At 50.5% G+C, this 18,114-nt stretch overlaps 1 protein-coding gene across 1 annotated transcript in view; it reads right to left on the bottom strand.

Moving 5' to 3' along the window:
• Xkr6 (XK related 6) overlaps nt 1-18,114 on the bottom strand; it is a 206,466-nt gene that overhangs the window by 6,099 nt on the left and 182,253 nt on the right. Inside the window, exon 2 of the mRNA XM_051160674.1 lies at nt 13,365-13,561. Within this exon, the coding sequence (XP_051016631.1) occupies nt 13,365-13,561 (197 nt within the window). The remainder of the gene's footprint in view (nt 1-13,364; nt 13,562-18,114) is intronic.

Genomic DNA, 18,114 nt, shown 5'->3' with positions numbered 1-18,114 from the left:
GGCAAAATGAGATGAGATGGGCATTCCTAGTCCAGCACGACTAATGTTCCCATAGGAAAAGGAAAAGAGGTCACAAGAGACATAAGGGACACACAAAACACAGAGAAGGACCGCATGAGGACCTGGCAAAGGTACCACCTGTAATCTAAGGAGAGAGGCCTCAGGAGAAGCCATCCATTGACATCTTGATCCAGAATTCCAGTCTCTCAAACTGTGAGGAGGTCATTTCTGCTATGGAGGCCGTTCAGCCTGTGTCACTCTGTGATGGTGCCCATGGTAAACTACTGTAGTTTTCTATTTAATTCATTTTCAAGAGTTATTTTTTAATGTGTGTGTGTGTGTGTGTGTGTGTGTGTGTGTGTGTGTGTGTGTGTGTGTGTGTTTGTCTATGTGTGAACCGGGTATGTAAGGATATCTGAGGAGACCAGAAGATGGCACCAGAACCCCCGGAATGCAGTTATAGATAGTTGTGAGCAACTTAGTATGGCTTCTGGGAACCTAACCCAAGTCATCTCCAAGAGAAGCAAGTGCTTGCAAGTGCTTTAACCACTGAGCCATCTTTCCAGCAAGGACCCACCACCTGCTCAGCCAATCCTTGTTTGTATTTTCCTTACACCGACTTTCTTCTTTGGCAATCTTCCCTCAGCTTTCCAAACGCCTTCATTTTTCTATATTTTAAAAAGCCTAGTGCCTTTTTTGGAATAGTCCAGAAAAATACAAGGTAACTGTGTCCACCAAATCACCAAGCATTGCTCACTCACTCCTTCCTCACTCCACCCAGGTGACACAGATGTAAGCATGCTCCACATGGACCTCGTCTTCAGGCACATGGGGTGGAGGAATCAAGCATTACAGGTACCTTCTGTGGGGTAGGTGCAGATGAGGAGTGACTCAGCCACGGTCATACAGCTGATAAGCCAGGGGCCGTGTCTCTCCACTGAGTCAGGACTGGCATGGCTTCTGCGATTCCGAATGGTGGCTGTTATGCCCGAGGCTTAAAATTACCACATGGAAACATATACAACACAGACTAGCAGTTAATGCTACTAACCAGGGCTCCACCCAGATGTGCTGAGGGCTAGCCAGTAATCTACCAATCTAGATCCACAATCCCAGCCCTCAACCCCTAACATTAGGACCTACCATCCTTCTTGGAAATCTTGGTAGATAGTTATGTAAATAAGGATAGTTCCACCTGGGGACAAGCCAGATCTACCTCTAAAAGCAGTGTGCTCCCTGGTCACTATACAGAGCTTTATCCCATTAAGCAAATGAAAACGCCATTTCCTTTGTAACCTCTCAAAGTGTATTCCCTGGGAATCACTCTAGGTTGAACAGTGTCTCCTGACCACCATCTTTCCCAAGCAACAGCAGACTCAGAAAACAGCTCCCATTTGCCTGTGAACATATGCATGTTATATATTAGTTCTTTTTAGATTCATGATGATGATGATGACGACGACAACAACGACGACGACGAAGACAACTTACACACTGTGGCTTTTTCAAGTCAAGCAGTCAGGAAGTTGTGGATGTAGGATTTGAACACCGATTTGCTAAAAATCTAAGACTTAGATTGTTTTTTTAATTACTGGGAAAATGATAGCTCTTCAACTTCACCCACGAAATAATGATCTGACATTTGAGATTATCTATTCCTGTTTTTTAGTTTGGCTATCCCACTTCAACTGCCATCTCTGTGAACACTGGCTGTGAGCCTGCAGAACTGAACACCCACCCCTGTGAAGTTCTCTCTGAGAGTTCATACTTGGTGGCACCAACACTTCTGTTCCATCATTCTTGCCTGGAATTTTAGGATGGCCCTCTAACTGGTCTCCATGAGTCTGTTCTTGTCTCCACAAACACTCCAGACTAGCCAGTAGCTGCTCCCTGGAGGCCCACAGTCCACAAGCAGCCAGGATAAGTTAACCATAAGACTTCAAAGCCATAGAATTGTCACCGTATGGGTAGCCTGCTGTGACTGGTGGGTCACATTCCCTGAGTACAGCTGTGGTCCTCAGCTGGACCTTCAGGGCTCCACTCAAGCCATTAGCTGCGTGGGGCAGCCAAATGATTGAGGGAATCAAGTGGGGCTGACAAACCAGGACAGAAGATGGGTGTCGTCTGTGTTGGAACACTCCAGGTCAACACCCAGTTGTTCCTGAGGTATGGAAGCTTCCATAAGTCCCTTTGTTCTCCCTGGAGTCCATCCCTACCAACCCCGCCCCCTAGGAGCACTGCACCCCGAGGCGTTGTCTCTGCTTACGGTTCTCCTCCCAGCATCCATACATTTGTGGCCAAATGTCACTTCACTGAGACCTTTACTCAAAGATCACCCTTTTCGACCCCAAGCACCACACTCAAAACTACAGCCTTCACCACGCCTTCCCTCCTTCCCCATGAATTTTCCACACTGTCACTCAAAAATGCTAGCTCTTCTTTGCTGCTTTGCTCATAAGTGAAGGTTAGCTCCCGAGGGCAGGGCTGAACTTTGAGAGATTTCTCTAGAATTATGTGCAAATCTGCCTGGGTGATTTTTTTTCTTCCCCTGCAAGAGTCCACAGCAAGCTTCAGATCCTGCAGTTTGCACCCCAGGGGGAAGCGGTTTGATCCACTCAGCCCTCACAATATCCTACTTGCCTTAACTGTGGGACGGGGTGCTCCCAGGAAGCCCTTGCCTGCGCCTTTGCATTTTTAGGAAGAACCTCTTGGAAAGAGAAGAAAGAGAAAGATGGGTACCCCTATAGTGAAGGTTTCCCAAGCATCAGGGTCCAGGCCTAGCCCTGTGTTATCTGACTAGTTCTATACTTGTTCTCATCACCCCAGGCCAGAGACAGACAGAGACATCAGCCTCTGACTAGGGGCACAGACATGATTTGCATCAGCCAACCCTGCGCTGTTCTGCCTGCCAACCTGCCTGCTGCTCCTGAGGAAGCCCGCAACAAGGGCCCCTTCAAGCCTTCTCCCTCCCTGCCTCCCTCAGTCTCTGCTTCCTGGTCTGCTGCCCAAGGCTCCCTGCACTAAATGCCCTGTTGCACAATGAGCTTCTCTTTCTGGATTTGTGAATTACAAACTCTTTTTTGTGTGTATGTGTGTTCATGTGTGTACACATGTGTGTGAACACCAGAGGTTGCTTTCAGGTGTCTTCCCCGATCGCTTATTATTAATTTTCAGACAGTCTCTCATTGAACCTGGAGAACACCCACTGGCAAGGCTGGCTGACCAGCGAGTCCTGGAGGTCCTTGAGGTCCTCCCCTCTGTTTTCCCAACACTGGAGCGTAGGCATGAACCACCATATATGACTTTTTACATGGGCACCAGGTAAACTCAAGTTCTCAAGCTTATAGAGCAAGCATGTTACCAAGCCATCTCCCCAAGCTGCTCTCTGAGGTGGGAAGGCAGCATGCTTCTGACTCCAGAGCAAGCCCAGAGCTGCCCTTCCCTTGGACATCCCTCACATACTCTGGGATGCCCAGTGGAAACCACTTCTGGCCTTGTCACAGCACCCCAAACCTTGTTCCTCCATTCAAAACTACTTTCTGGAGACTGTCTGCCCTACTTCATTTCTGAACTGTGATTTCCCTTTGGAAACAACTGATTTGATCTCCCCCCCCCCTCTGTGTGTGTGTGTGTGTGTGTGTAAGTAGGTGCAAGTGTGTACATGTTCACGTGTGCACGTGCGCATATACAGATGCACATGTCTGGATGTATACATGCAATGGGAACCAGGAGTTGACAGAGAGCATCTTTTGTTTGTTTATTTGTTTGTTGTTTTTTGGGGGGACAGGGTTTCTCTGTGTAGCCTTGGCTGTCCTGGATTTACTTTGTAGACCAGGCTGGCCTTGAACCCACAGAGATCCACCTGCCTCTACCTCCTGAATGCTGGGATTAAAGACATGCACCACCACACCCAGCAAGCATCTTTTTAACACAGGATCTTTCATTGAGCAGGGGGCTCCTTATTCAGGCAGACTGGCTTTGCAGTGAGCTGTAGGTATCTGCTTACTTCTGCCTCCCCAGCGCTGAGATTACAGGCATGTACTGCCATGTGTGGCTCTTTTTTTTTTTTTTAAATATAGGTGCTGGAAACCAAACTTGACTTGCTGGGCCGTTTCCCCCCCCCCCCCACTCTTGGCTTTTACTTCTGAGGCAAGGAAAGCTGTCTGATCCACTCCTATAGGCTCTGAGCCAGCCGAGAAGTTGTCCAACATGAGTCTTGAGCAAATGAATGCCTCACGCACACTGTTTCATAAGCAATGCCAGAAATACAAGCTCTGATAACAAAGCCTCCGATTCCTCGGCCAAGTGGTGCCATGGATGGACACCTGGAATTCTCCAAGGCAATGGGCATAGTTGTCTTAATTGCTCACTTAAATCTACCTTCCCCACTATTTCAGTTTTCCGGTGGCTGCTGGAACAAAGGACCACGTGTGTACTGGCAGAAAACATCCACATTTATCATTGCGCTGTTCTGGAGGTCAGGGTCTGGTTTCTGAAGTGTTGGCAGGACTGAGTGCCAGCTGGAGGCTCCAGGGAGAATCTGCTTCCTTGCCTCTCGACTTCGGGAGCTGCCCACATCCCTTGGCTGCTGGCCCCTTTGTCTTCAAGTTCAGCAGCGTGGCATCTTTATGAGTTTCTCTCAGCCTTGGCTGTTGCATTCCCCTCTGTCCCTCTGACCTGCTTCCTTCCCATCCAGTACAACCAGGTGATCATTCATCTTCTTGGTTCAAAACTCTTTGCAGCATCAGTGGAGCCCATTTTGCATAGAATGTGACAGCTACCAGTTCAAGATTAGGAAGCAGGCAGCTTGGCAAACCATATTCAGCCAACATTTACCATCACTCACTAATAGCCAGACAGTTATCCCCGGATGGGGTGGTTTTGTCCCACATCAGGTGTCAGGTAATGTCTGTGGGACATTTTTGGTTCTTATAACTCAGGATACAGATATTGCTGGTACCTGGTAGGTGGAGACTGTGTATAGGGGCAGGGGGCAGGGTGTTGTAAGCATCCTGAGCAGGGCAGCCCCAGAGATGGAAAATCATCTATACCTAGATTTAATGACACTGGGGCTCAGATCTGATGATTAGGGTTTCCCATATCCTTCCATGCTCTACAAAAGTCAAACAAATGGCACCTGGCACCAGAGATGGGGGGCTACCCTGAATGAGTAGTGGGTGCAGGGTGTGGATGCAGGGACCCTGGGGCATGACAAATTTTCCCTTGGCTCTGATCAAGAGTGGTGGGTTCCTCTGATGGTAATTTTGTTTGATTGTTTTTGAGACAGAGTCTCTCTATACATAGTCCTGGCTGTATTGGAACTCACTGTGTAGATAAGGCTGACCTTGAATTCACAGAGATCCACTTGCCTCTGCCTCGTGAGTGTTGGGATTAAAGGTGTACACCACTATTCCCAGTGCAGCATTCTTCTTCCTTTTTTCTTTCCTTCCTTCCTTCCTCTTTCCTTTTCCCAGGTAGTAATCTTAACTATCAACTTCATGAGACCTTCAATCACTGTGAAAGCAGGTGAGTGCACATATCTATGAGGGAGTTTCTACATGTGGTTAGCTGAAACAGGAGGGCCCATGCTGAGAGTGAGCAGCACCATTCGATGGGCTTGGGGTCCCAGGCTGTATACAAAGTAGGAAATGAGTTGATTATCAGTGTTCATCTCTCTCCACCTCCTGCAGCAGACACAATGCCTTGCACTCCTGCCACCATACCTTCCCCACGGTGATGGACTATGAGTCCTCAAACTGTGAGCCAGAATGGGCCCTTCCTTCCTCAAGCTGCCTTTATTAGGTGTTTTGTCACAGCAAACAGCAAACAACTAATAATGTTGCCAGGAAAGAGCCATTGGCCTGTTAGGCACAGACACCCTACCCCCACCCCCGTTGTGTTTCTCCTATGGCTTCCATAGAACTGGAGTCACAGGGAGGTGGGAAACACCCATAGAACTCTTTGGGGCACTGGGGATAACCCAGTTGCCTGGAGGGTCACTCTGGGAACACAATTCACCTGAGGGAGGGAGCACTCCACCCCTAAGGAGCTTGAAGGTCAGACAACAGCATTTAAAGCACAAGCAGAGGAGCCAGATGTCATCAGGAATATTGAAACGCCGACTCCACAGCCAGCTGGATAAAGGCAAGCCCCAGCCTCAGAGACTCTAAAACAAATGTCAGCCACTCAGCTGCATGGCGTAGGGCTTGTGGATGCTGGGATCTGACTGATTGGAATGCATGAAGCAGCCCCCTGCAAACACCTGCTTTCCCTGGGGAGTCTAGCAAACCCCTCCTCACTAAGCAAGAAACTAGGCTATGCCCAATCCCTTGTGGCTCCCAAACATGGTGGCATTTGAATGGTGTCTGATAGATGTCATGGAAGGAACATGGGCTTTGCCCTGAGGCATCTAGCTTGGGTATAGCCTTATAGTCTTGAGCAATGAAGCTACTAAGACTCCACTTATCATTTGTAAGCCAGAGGTAAAAATATAGACTTTGAATATGCAGTGAATAATGAATCTTTGCTTTTATATAGCTGTGTGTACACATATACATATATATACATACTATTTCTATACACACATATACAGCATGCATAAATATACAAACCAAATATATATAGAATGCTTATAAAGGGTGTAAGCATACGTTGCCTTTATATAGATGTATATTCCACATGTCCTTGAAATTATATTCATATACCTATTTATTTTTGCCTGTATCCACTAGGACATGAGCCCTCAGAGAACAGAGACTTCTCTGCTTTGCCCACCATGGCACCCTGGGTCCAGGACTGGGAAGTCCTTATCCCCTTGGCACCCTCTGTGAGTAGATGACTGCAGAGAACATTATTCCTCACAGAGAAAGGCAGGAATGCAGCTTAGAGAGAGGCTGAACATTGAGAACTGTCACTGCCCTAGGACCTAAGTCCTGGAGACCAGGGGCCTTGGAAGAATCTGGCATGCCTTTGGTAGCATAGCATTGATGTTAGCCATTGCACTGGGTGCTTCTTTGGTATCAGGAGCAGAAGTGTCACCTACTTGTCTCCAAACTCCTCAGGGTAGGAGGGGTTAGCTGCAGTTTGCAAAGGAGAGGGAGTGGAGGAAGGACCACTCCCCTGCCCCCACCCCCTGCTGAGGGCCACAGGTCCATGAGGACATATGCTAAGCAAGGTCAGAGCTCAGTGCTCACAAGGAACAGAACCTTTCTTCTAGGTGACAGTTTCCAGACCACCTGGGGACAGGTAAGGACCCTCTCAGAGTGTTTGGCAGCAGGAAGCCCTCGCCCCAGGGCACTGTGATGCTTCCTTGGAATCTTAAGAGGCCTGTTCCACTACAGTCTTTCCGGGGCTGTGTCTCAAGGCTCAGGGGTCCTGAGTCTGGCCTCACAGTTGAGGGGTGCCACTGCCCCATCTTGAAGAGTTTCCCTACTTCCCCCTGCTTAGCAACAGAGATGGCCTGAGTGCAGAGATGCTTTGGGAGTCCCTGATGCCCTCACTCCCATGGCTCATGCCCAAAGGAGAGCTGAGAGTCTGCGTGGCGCCCCTCCCAGTGGCCAGTCCAGCGGATGTCACCAGCGGTGTTCCTTACCTTCTCTCTGTGGACTTTTACCGCGGAGCTGAGTTGGGCAAGCACAGCTTCCCACCTGTCGCATGAGGACCCTGTGGTGCTAGGCTTTTTTTTTTTTTTTTTTTTGCCTTTACTGTTAAGGACCCAACTTCATTTCAGATTCTGTAAGCCCTGGCCCTGGATCCCCTAAATTCCACATCACATCTTTCCATGTTTGCTGAACTTCTCTCCCTCGTACTTCTTGGCTCCAAGGTGACCTGGTGGCCTCATGAAGCTTTGTCCCTGCAAACCCACTAAAAGCTGCAAGATGCTCTGCTGCCTTTACCACCCTTCTTCTTCTTGGCTTCATTGCTCCCGTCACTCTCTAAAGAAGAACATTAAACATTTGCTTAGCGCTTGTTTACATGACACTTGGGCTTTATAGGGAATGTTTTGATTCTTAATGTGTCTGTCTCCAGCTCTCACACCATGCCAGGCATACAGTAAGTGATTAATAACTACTCCCAAGGAGAAGAAATGAAGGTCCAGGTGCAGTTGATGCTCAGGCTTCTGAATTTACTGTCCTCTGCACCTTCTCCCAGAAGCCACTCTGACTCCTGAGCTGCATTAGGAAGCCTACGGCACTGAGACTTCATCCCAGCGACCATTTTATCTGCACTGATTTTCACAAGATCGGTCTGGCTTGCTTTTCTTGTGAGTTTTCTTTACGTCTCTCTCCTCTCCTCAGTTGTCAAGGGTAACCAGGCTGAAAGGGCTACACCGAGGCAGAGGACACAGGAGACCTCCGTTCCAATTTGCTAGAGACTTCATTGTGAATTTAAACAAAAAGGTATTTGGAGCTAGAAGGGTGGAGGGCTGGAGTTTCAGGACCAGCGGGGTCTTGTGTGTAGACACCAAGCAGAATCCTCGTGGCATGGCCTCAAAAGGAGAATGGGAAAAGAGTGGGAAGGAGACCATCCTGGGGACACAGCAGTAGCCTTGTTGGCTAGAGGCATGCCTTTGCTGTGCTTCTCCATTCTAGTGATGTGTAAAGAGGTGGCCAGAGGAGACAACAGAACCTTACATCTTTCTTCAGCAAAGATGCAATGGGCGATTGGGGAGTTGAGACTGTGTGCCTCTCGTCTGTGATCCCACCATGTTTTTTGGCAACAGTAGACCACTGCTGAGTGGAGAACTTCCGTCCACTGGAGGCCTGTCAGACAGCGCTGGCTCAGGAACAACCATGACTCAGCGCGGGGAGTAATGGCTCAGTTGTTGGCTGTAACGAGATGGTCACTTCAACAGCAATTTTTACTTATTGCTTCCACGGAGCCAAAGCAGGAAGTTCATAGATCCGGTCTATAGCATAAACCTGTGACCTTCAGCTCCCATGGCCAGGTCACTGTCACTTTCCAGCTTTGCTCTATGTTAGCCAAGGGGAATGAGCAAATGGTTTGAATGTGCCTTTGGAAAAGCCACATTGGAAACTTACCCTTCAAATGTATGTACTCATAGGATTGGGAAGTGGAGTTTTTAGGGAGCCATTGGAGTTAAATGGGGTCATGAAGCTAGAGCCCCCATGACAGCATGGGAGGACTTAGAATGAGGAGAGACCCACATGTTCTAATACCTTCACCTAGATGATGTCATGAGGAGACTCACTGTGTATTAGCATCATGTTCATGGACACCAAGCCTCCAGAAATAAATTTCTATTGTAAATTTCCAGCCTCAGGTATTTTGTTATATAAATACATACATACATACATACATACATACATACATACATACAGGTCCTGGACTTAAAGAGAGTTTGAGCCAGTTGCCTATATAAACCAGACTGGAGTCTGGAGAGCATTTCCTATATGATATGACTCTGGGAGGAAAGAAATGAAGTATTCCATAGATGCAGCAGCCAAGAGCCAAGCCCCAGCCTTTCTCCGCCTGTAGACCAGCACAAGGGAGCTTTAGCCTCTGCTGAGAAGTTTGGTCATGGAGATGGAGAAGGAGAAACTGAGACTTCTTGTGTGGCACTCTTTGTCCCCACCAGAAGAAGAAAGGCTCACTCCCTGGGCTGACAGCTGAAGAGAAAGGCTGGGCATTTTAGCTCAACAGGACAGTGAGAAGGGAGTGAGCACTCGCCTTTCTGAGTGGTTAGGATGCTATCAGGGCTCTCGCTATATGTTTAGCCAAGGCAAAGCTAAGGTTCAAGCCCCTGCCATTTGTACACATATGTGGCGTGTGCACACAGGCCAGAGGAGGACACAGGGTGTCCTGCTCCATCACTCTGCTTCATTCACTTGAGATGTGGTCTTTCATTGAACCTGGAACTAGGCTGGAGGTCAGCAAGCTGAGTGACCCTTTGGTCTCCACCCCCATCACCACCATCCTCTATGGCACCGATGTCACAGGCACACGTGGCTACACCTCATTTTTACATGGGTGCCAGAGATGGAGTTCAGGTCCTCATGCCTGTACAGCAAGCTTTCTCACCCCTCTGAGCCGTATCTCCAGGGTTCTGATGTGAGCGGGGCCTACAACTTAAAATTGGAAGGAGAAACCAGCAGGGAGCTTGACAGTCCAGACAGAAAGACACCAAACTGCATCTAAGACTAAATGTTTGCTTAAAAGAAAAGCGATGTTTCATTGTGTTATTTTATATTTTCTTACACTCTTTTGTCTTTCTTGTCTCATTCTGTTATATATCGGTCTGGAGTTATTCGTGTTTAGTAGTAGTAGTAGTGTGTACTTATGTGGAACAAAGGGCAGTTTGTGGACTCCCTTTAGGTGGGTCTCTGCGATTGAACTCGGGTCACCAGGCTTGCACATCAAGCGCCTTTACCTGCCGAACCATCTCCCTGGCACTGTCTGTGGGATGGGGAGGTGAGGGTGGTAACCCGTGGGCAAGGCTTGGTGTTTGGAGGTGCCCTACATGCCACAGCAGTTGTCTTGGGACAGCAAGAAGCATAAAAGTCCTTTGTTTGCCTGCTCTTTGCTGTGTGACCTCAGGCAACTTCTTTTCTGTGCTTTACCTTTTCCCATGTGTAAAGCAAAGGGAGTGGACTCAACGGCTTCTGTGGTTGGCATCTCCCACCGCTATGCGGAGTCCCGGTGCACCTGCCGAGGGTTATACCATGTCACTGAAGATATCAAAGGCTAGCTGGGCATGCTGTTGCATGCCTCTTATCCCAGAACTGGAGCAGAGTAGAAACAGGAGGATCACAGCGATCTCAAGGTCAGACTACTCCACCTAGTGAGTTCCAGGTCAGCTAGTGCTACTTAGAGAGACCTGTCTCAACAAAATAAAAATAAAATAAACAAAAGCAAAGTCAGCCTGGCTTATCTTGGGAGACGCCTTTCCCAGGAAGAAGCATGCCTCTGAGGTGTTCCCTGAACAGGACTGGTCCATGGCATGCCATCTAGTCCCATTCTCAGGTCATAGGTCATTCTACTTTCATGCTCCAAGCCCATTCCAAGCACACACCCCATCCAGGGACTTCCACGCTTGCCCACTAGCTGACTGAGAGGGTGGAAAGGCACACAGAGCTCAGACCCAAGGGATTTGCATATGGGACATGTGCACCAGCCGTCTTCTCACCAATTGGTGGGCCTCCTAGGAAGGTTCTGTCTTCCTCATCTCTACATGGAAATGTTCAGCTATGTAACCGCTGACGTCATGGTTTCTGGCACATCATATCTGTGAACTGCTGTGGGGCCCACTAGGCTCTTCCCCTGGACACTGCCTTCCACCTGGCTCCCCTTACTGCTCTGTCAACTTCTAGCTATGTGGAGTGTTTGCACATTCAGGTCACAGCACCACCACGGTCTCCCACAGAGAAAGCTTCAGGGCCTTTGGATGTGTTAGTTTCAAAGCACAGAAGGCCATGTCTGTGCCTCTCTCCTTGTTGACATCCAGCCCAAATGAGAGGCCTCGGTAAAGGCTTTCTCTGACCTCTGTCTCTAGGCCACTCCCTCCAATCCTATAGTTAGTTCCTGCCTCAGCAATATGTTCCCACGTGTCAGCGTGCTTCTAGAATCCCGCCAGTCTACGATGCTAGACCATGTGCTCTGGAGGCATATGTGCAGCTCAACAATCTCTCACCACGCCCCAGTGCAACTCTTACTTCTACCTTAGAGGTAAAGAAACATGGCTGGGAAACGAATCATGCCACATCCTAAATCTATACCGCTAAACTCAAGTTGCATTCGGCTCTCTGCCTTTTCCAGCACCCAAGGCTTCTTTCCAACCCTGCCCCAAACCCCGCCCCCTAACCCAGAAACCCGCCACCCCCCCCCACCCTCCACCCCCCCTACCCCTGGCCTCCACCTCCAACAAGGAGATCCTAACAGCCTTAGCATCTTCCTAAACACCCTCCCACAGCCAGCCAGAGGCAGTGCCAGTAGGTCAAGGAGCTCATATATAAAGCTTAGAGCCCTTCAGCAAGTGGATCTACAGTAAAAACAAAACAACAACAAAAAAAAAAAAACCAAAAAAAACCCAACAACAACAACAACCAAATGATGAGACACAGCATATGGACTGTGGGGTCTGGAGGTGTCATGGTAGCCCAGAAGACCAGAGGCCCACTGGCCAGAGAGAAAAAAAGCAACTCTCCCCAAGCTGTCCTGCTACCCCAGACGACGGATACTCCTGCAAACCGCGGCACTTAGGACCTCCTTGGGTCTGGTTCCTTCAGCAATATCTCTGCTTGAATACACCTAGCAACAAGACACTCACCACCTCTAGAGACAATCTTTCCATGGCTGGACGGAATCTTTCCCATTTCTTACCCATTGAAGATATAACAGACCCCAGGAGCATATCTCACTCTCTATGGCATTTTTTTCCTCCCTAGCCCTTCAAATGTTAGGGTTCACACATCCCAATCTCCGCCCCCAACTCCATGCCAAATATCTCATTTCTCCTTCCACATGCCACCGCAAGTCCCTTCTTAACCTACAGCCTGCTCTGGTGCATCCCTGACTCCATGACAGGGACTCTGCAGCACTGCAGGCGAGGCTAGCCATCAGCTCTGAAGCAAGGACCAATTCAGCCTAACCGTGATGGCCAAGAGCCTTCCTACTATAGAGCCTGCATGTATGGGCCACACTCTGTGGCTTCCAAGGCCCCGTGGAGCCCACCTGAGGCCACAGTGGGGAGCACAGGGTCCTGTGTGTGTGCTCATCAGAGCGCCACCATGTCAGCCTGCTTTTACAAAGGAGCTGAGGCATCTATATGCATCAGAAGCAAAAGCCCGGCACTTAAAATGTCCACAACCAGAAGTAAGACCTGACATAATTCAGTTTTGCTGGCATATGCTATCTTTAGGACCGATTATCCCCTATTCCGCAGACGTGGGAACACCAGGACCCAGGGCAGTGTAAAGCCAACGGGGTTGGGGGGGGCAGTGGGGGTGGCTCACACCTGATTGGGTGGGCCAGGCCCCTGAACTGCTAGGGGCAGACTTGCTCCCTGCTGCCCAGCGGCACAGGGAAACCCTGATCTGAACTAAGTGCCTCGGGAGCAGGGATGTTGAGGAAACACTTGTGCCTCTGGCATCTGCCAAGTGGGCTGGGTCTGGACGTCTGAGCTTGGAGCCAGGACCCCTAGGCCATATAGGCAAGTGAGACTGGTTGTGGGGGGCCGGGGGGGGGGGGGGGGGGGGGGGACAGGGGCTGGGGGTTGGGAGAGTGTGATGGTGGCGGTGCTGGGGGTGGTGGTGCTGAGACTGGTTGCAGCAGCGGCCGGCGGTTGGGGGTGGTGGGGGTGTGACGGTGGCGGTGGTGCCGGGGGAGTGGCAGAGGTAAGCACTCACAGGGCAGCGTCTCTGCGCTGTTCTTCTGGATCATTATGCAGAGCTGTAGCACCAGTTGGGGGGCGCTCTCCAGAAAGGTCTCCAGGAGGCGCAGCATGTTGACATCTGCATATTCGTACATCATAGCCCAGTAGAAGCGTCGCTGGTGTTCCTTCTGCCGCTGGCTCTGAATCCCCAGGTACATGGTGCGGATATACCTGTGGGGAGACAGGGGACAGAACACATGTGTGGGTGGGGATGGGGGCTGCAGAAGGACCACAACCAGCTCCCTAGAGGCCAAGCTTTCTGCCCTGGCATCCCCCCAACTTTAGCCCCAGGTCATTGGCCACTAAGGCCTGGGTGTATCCCTTGTAGACACCACAGAGACCTAGAGCCTACAGAGGAACCTCTGTGCCTGGGCAGTCGCAAATCCACTGACCCCTCTCTCAGGAGGGCATAAAGACACCGTGGGATGGGGGCTAGAGAGATCACTCGGGATAAAAGCACTGTCTGCTCTTCAGAGGTCCTGAGTTCAATTCCCAGCAACCACATGGTGGCTCACAACCATCTATAATGAGATCTGATGCCCTCTTTTGCATACAGGTGTATATACAGATGGAGCACTCATACATAAAGTCTAAAAAAAAAGACACCGTGGGGAGCTGTGAGAGCCCAAGGAAGCAGGTCTAGTTGGTCAGCACTGGGAACTGTGTGGTATTGAAATAATGACTCCACGCCAGTGTGCCCGGCCCTCCTGTTCACTGAGCGTGCCTCACAGGGTGGGTAGTGAGCACACATGTGTAATGGGCACTCTTCCTGTGTGAGCCTCACTGTCACCAGAATGTTCCAGAGCTGTGTCTCAAAGGATTTTGTGGATCTGCTAATCCCAGTCCCGAGCCTTGGAGGCAAGCAATAGTCAGGTTATGCGTGGGGCCCAGAGTGTGGGAAGAGTCCAGGATCTTGGTAGACTTGTCTGGGTAGGGTCCTGCCCAAACACAAGGGTCAGAAGCACAGCTCTGTAGGCCAGGATCAAGAATGGAACCGTACACACAGCAGCACATGCTCCTGAGCTGGAGCCATAAAGGTAGGGCCCAGGGATGCTATCCCTCTTAAGGCTCAGTGGCCTTCAGGCACTGCCCACTTGAGCCTGCTGGATAGTCCTCTCTGGTCCCTCCACTGCATCAATATCGACACCTCCTCACTGGCACATGCTGTCCACTCCTGCTCCATAAGAGCCCCTCTTCACATGGCAGCAAGAGTGCTCTTGGAAGATTCTAAAGTGCCGGCAGCTTCTCCCCTCTGCCAGCTGGTTTCCCAGTGCTCAGAAAAATATCCAGCCCTCCTCAGGGCTTAGGGCCTCACCTCGTCTGCAACAACTCAACAGCTCTCCCGTTCTCTCAGACCCGGCTTTCTCATCTGTCTTTCTTGCCTCCCTCTGGAGCACAGGGACCTGCTGATGGCACCCTGACACACCCCACTGCCTAGTTAAGCAAGTGCATGCTGGGAGTGCCTCTTCTCTGGGACTGAGGGCTCCGGGCAGGCCCACACTCTCATAACATCTTAATGGTAGGCCCTAAGCATGCTGGGAACAAAGGTTAACAATGGAGGTGACAAATGAGAAAAACTCTGTCCTCATGGCAGTGTGGGGGCATCACACAAAGACTGAACAGCCTGGAAAGTACATGTTTGTAACACAGTTTAAAACTGTAAAGTGCTGCTACCTCGAGTGGCAAAATCGTGGGCTGCACTCTAGAACCATAGTTGTGTGCTGAACTCAAAGGATGAGAGTTCAATGGCCTGCAAGACATGGCCCACTGGGCCAAGGCTGTGAACTCCAACAGCCATGTAGCCACAGTGAGTCCCAACTGGACCACCAGAAAATAATAATAATAATAATAGAGCTGCAGGCTTCCCCATAGAGACTCAAGGGACTGTCATGAATAGATCCCCCACTAGGGGAGTAGGGACTAACACCAGCTTCTCTCTAGACGCATGTCTGCAGATCACATAGTCAGATTTGTACATCAGGGTCAGTGTTGGAACCATACACACAGCAGCTTGGAAGAGTTAGGGCCACACTGCAGAAGACTCCATCAGGGAGAGACTGGGAGGAGGCCCAGATGTGCCAGGCCTTAGCCAGGTGTGTCAGCTGCCTTGTGAGCAAACCTTCGTATTGCCATTTCAAAAGTGGGGGAAACTGAGGCTGAGGTGAAGCAGAGCACAAAATTCTGGTTCTATCATGGCTCACACTTTCTGTGGGTTGCCACACTGTAGGTACTTCTGCAGAGTTAGACCATCAAGAAACTGTGGGTGGGGTTGGAGAAAGGAAGGGCACTGGATCCAGTAAGGAAAGGAGGGAGGGGAAGAGAGAGAAAAGCGGGCAAGAGGTATGGAGAGTGAGTGGGGGAAAGAGAAGACAAAGAGGGAGAAAAGAGAAAGAGAAAAGAGGGAGAGAGGAACTGAATAAAAATGAAAGTGAGGGAATGAAGGATCAAAGTTTGGGAAGATAGCATTGGGCGGGACAAGGGGTAGGTGACAGTCAAAGTGTGTAAGGACCCTGGGAGGAGCCACTGTCTCCATAATGGTGGAAGGGGATGGGGAAGCCGACCCTGAGTGATGCTCCGGACAGAAGGGCTGCATGTCTGGCAGAGCCGTGCTACTGTGTATCTCACCAATCGGATGCATTCCCTGACCCAAACTCGGCTCTCTTCATAGGTGCCGACCCCACACCAGAGACAGACCACACCCCACCTCGCTCAGACCACAGCTCTGCCTCTCAGAAGTGACCCATCTGCAGTAGCAATAAGTGGCAGAACTAAGGCTAGCCATCACGCTCCCAGGGCAATGCCAGACCTCCCCCTCACTCCTCTCCTGTATCAAGGTGCAGAAAGAACCCCTGGAGCAAAGCCAGAGCCTGTCCCCTGGGCCAGGCACCTGGGTTTGCATGCCACACCTCCTGGTCACCAGCACCCCATGGCCTCTGCCCTGGAGCACGAGTTTGGGACTTCCAGATATTCAGATGATGGGGTAAATGATCTCCATCTTTCCTTCCTTTTGTTTTGTTTTGTTTTTGAAACAGGGCTTCATGTATCCTAGACTAGTTTTGAACTTGCTACACAGACACGAATAACCTTGACCTTCTGACCCTCCTCCCTTCATGTCTTGAGTACTGTGGACCACCACACCCAGCTGGCTACTCTCTCTTCCATCTTTAAGTCTTGGTGGCTTGTTGGCAACAGAAAGATGGTTTCTGGCTTGAAATAAGCTAGATCTGGATGCACTAGATCCAGCCCACTTTATAGGTCCAGGGTCAGAGTCTAAACTGATTCCTATGTTGCCATCATTCTGGGAACATGGGGGTGCGGGTGATGGACATCCTTAAATCTATATCCGAGCTTTGTGACCCCCTGCCTTGGAAAGCACCCCCTTCAGTATGATGCCAAGCGCTTCCTCTAGTGTGCAAGAACCCTATCAGCTCTGGGAGCCATGAATCCTGCCATCTATCAGGGTAGGTGGGGGTGCCGCATCCTTCCCTGAGCTGCACTAGACTCTGCCTCCCTCACAGTTCCAGGAGATGTAGCGGATGAGCTGAGGTGACAGGATGCCATATACCTCTCCCTGGAGCCCTGCAGGGATTGCCCTGCAGCTTTCGTCTGTGTAGGCAGCTTCCTCTTGTGGCCACACGGTGGCGCCAGACCCTAAGCGTCGCAAAAAGGAGGCGCCACACCGGTGATCTCATACCTTAGGGCCTGCGCCCTCCTATGCGACAGTGCCAGATGCAGGAGGCACCTGCGAGCCGCGGTGCATGTTGGTCAATATATAGCGGGGGTGGGGCCCAACTGAAGTTACGGTGGGTGCCAAAGTCTCCCCTTTGCCTGCAGGTTCTAGAAAGCTGCCTTGTCCCAGGAAGGCAGCCAGGAAAGAAGACACCCACCCCTTTGCTCCTGCATTTACTACCGTCTTATCTCCTGTCACCTCCTGTCATATTATCTCTCTCTCTCCTGTAGGAGCACCAGATCTTGCAATAATCAGTATAAAAGCCAGAAGGTTGCGGCTGCCTGCACACTGAAGGGCTGTGTGACCCCTAAGCAGGTCCCTTCCCTAGGCTGCATCCTCGTCCAACCTCCATCCTTGTCTTCTCCTACCCCAGGTTTACCCACCAGAGAAGGGCAGTCTGAGGCACTGTGAACTCCTGCCAGTACTTTAACCCAGCCCTTTTCAAGTGGGTAGCTTCACAATGTGCAAAGGCTTTATGCCTGGTAAGCTGCGTTCGAGTGCAAGGGCTGGTTCTGAGCAATTGGATTGAGGTAACGAGCCGAGAGCACCAACCCACGTAGTCCTCATGACCTACAAGGGACCTGCAGCATCGCCTCACGTCACAGGTTGCCAACTGAAGCGCTGAGGCGTAATTGTGCTCCTCAGTTTACCCAGCTGCATAAATAGCAGAGCAGAACCTCACCCCCGGGTAGTCTGGCTTTAGGCCCAGGGCCCTGGATGGAGTCCAGACCTGCACAGCTCTCAGGCAGACCATTGGTCTCTGTTCTGATCGTTACAGTCTGCCCACTCTCTGAGGCCTGGTCCAGAGTAGGGCCCCAGAACAAGTTGAAGGAATGAATGCATGTCATCTTGCCCCCTCCCCTTAAAGGGCTAGGAGGGCCTGGAATTTGGGAGTCCCTATGAAAACATGGGAAAGCACTGGATAGGTGGCTGCTCAGTAGGGTGCCTGCATCCCTTCTGACTTTAGCCCTCAGCTCTGCTCACCTCCTTTCTG

Source organism: Acomys russatus, chromosome 18 (assembly GCF_903995435.1).
Source record: "Acomys russatus chromosome 18, mAcoRus1.1, whole genome shotgun sequence".
Classification (NCBI taxonomy): domain Eukaryota; kingdom Metazoa; phylum Chordata; class Mammalia; order Rodentia; family Muridae; genus Acomys; species Acomys russatus.
This window is presented reverse-complemented; position numbering and strand designations above follow the sequence as displayed.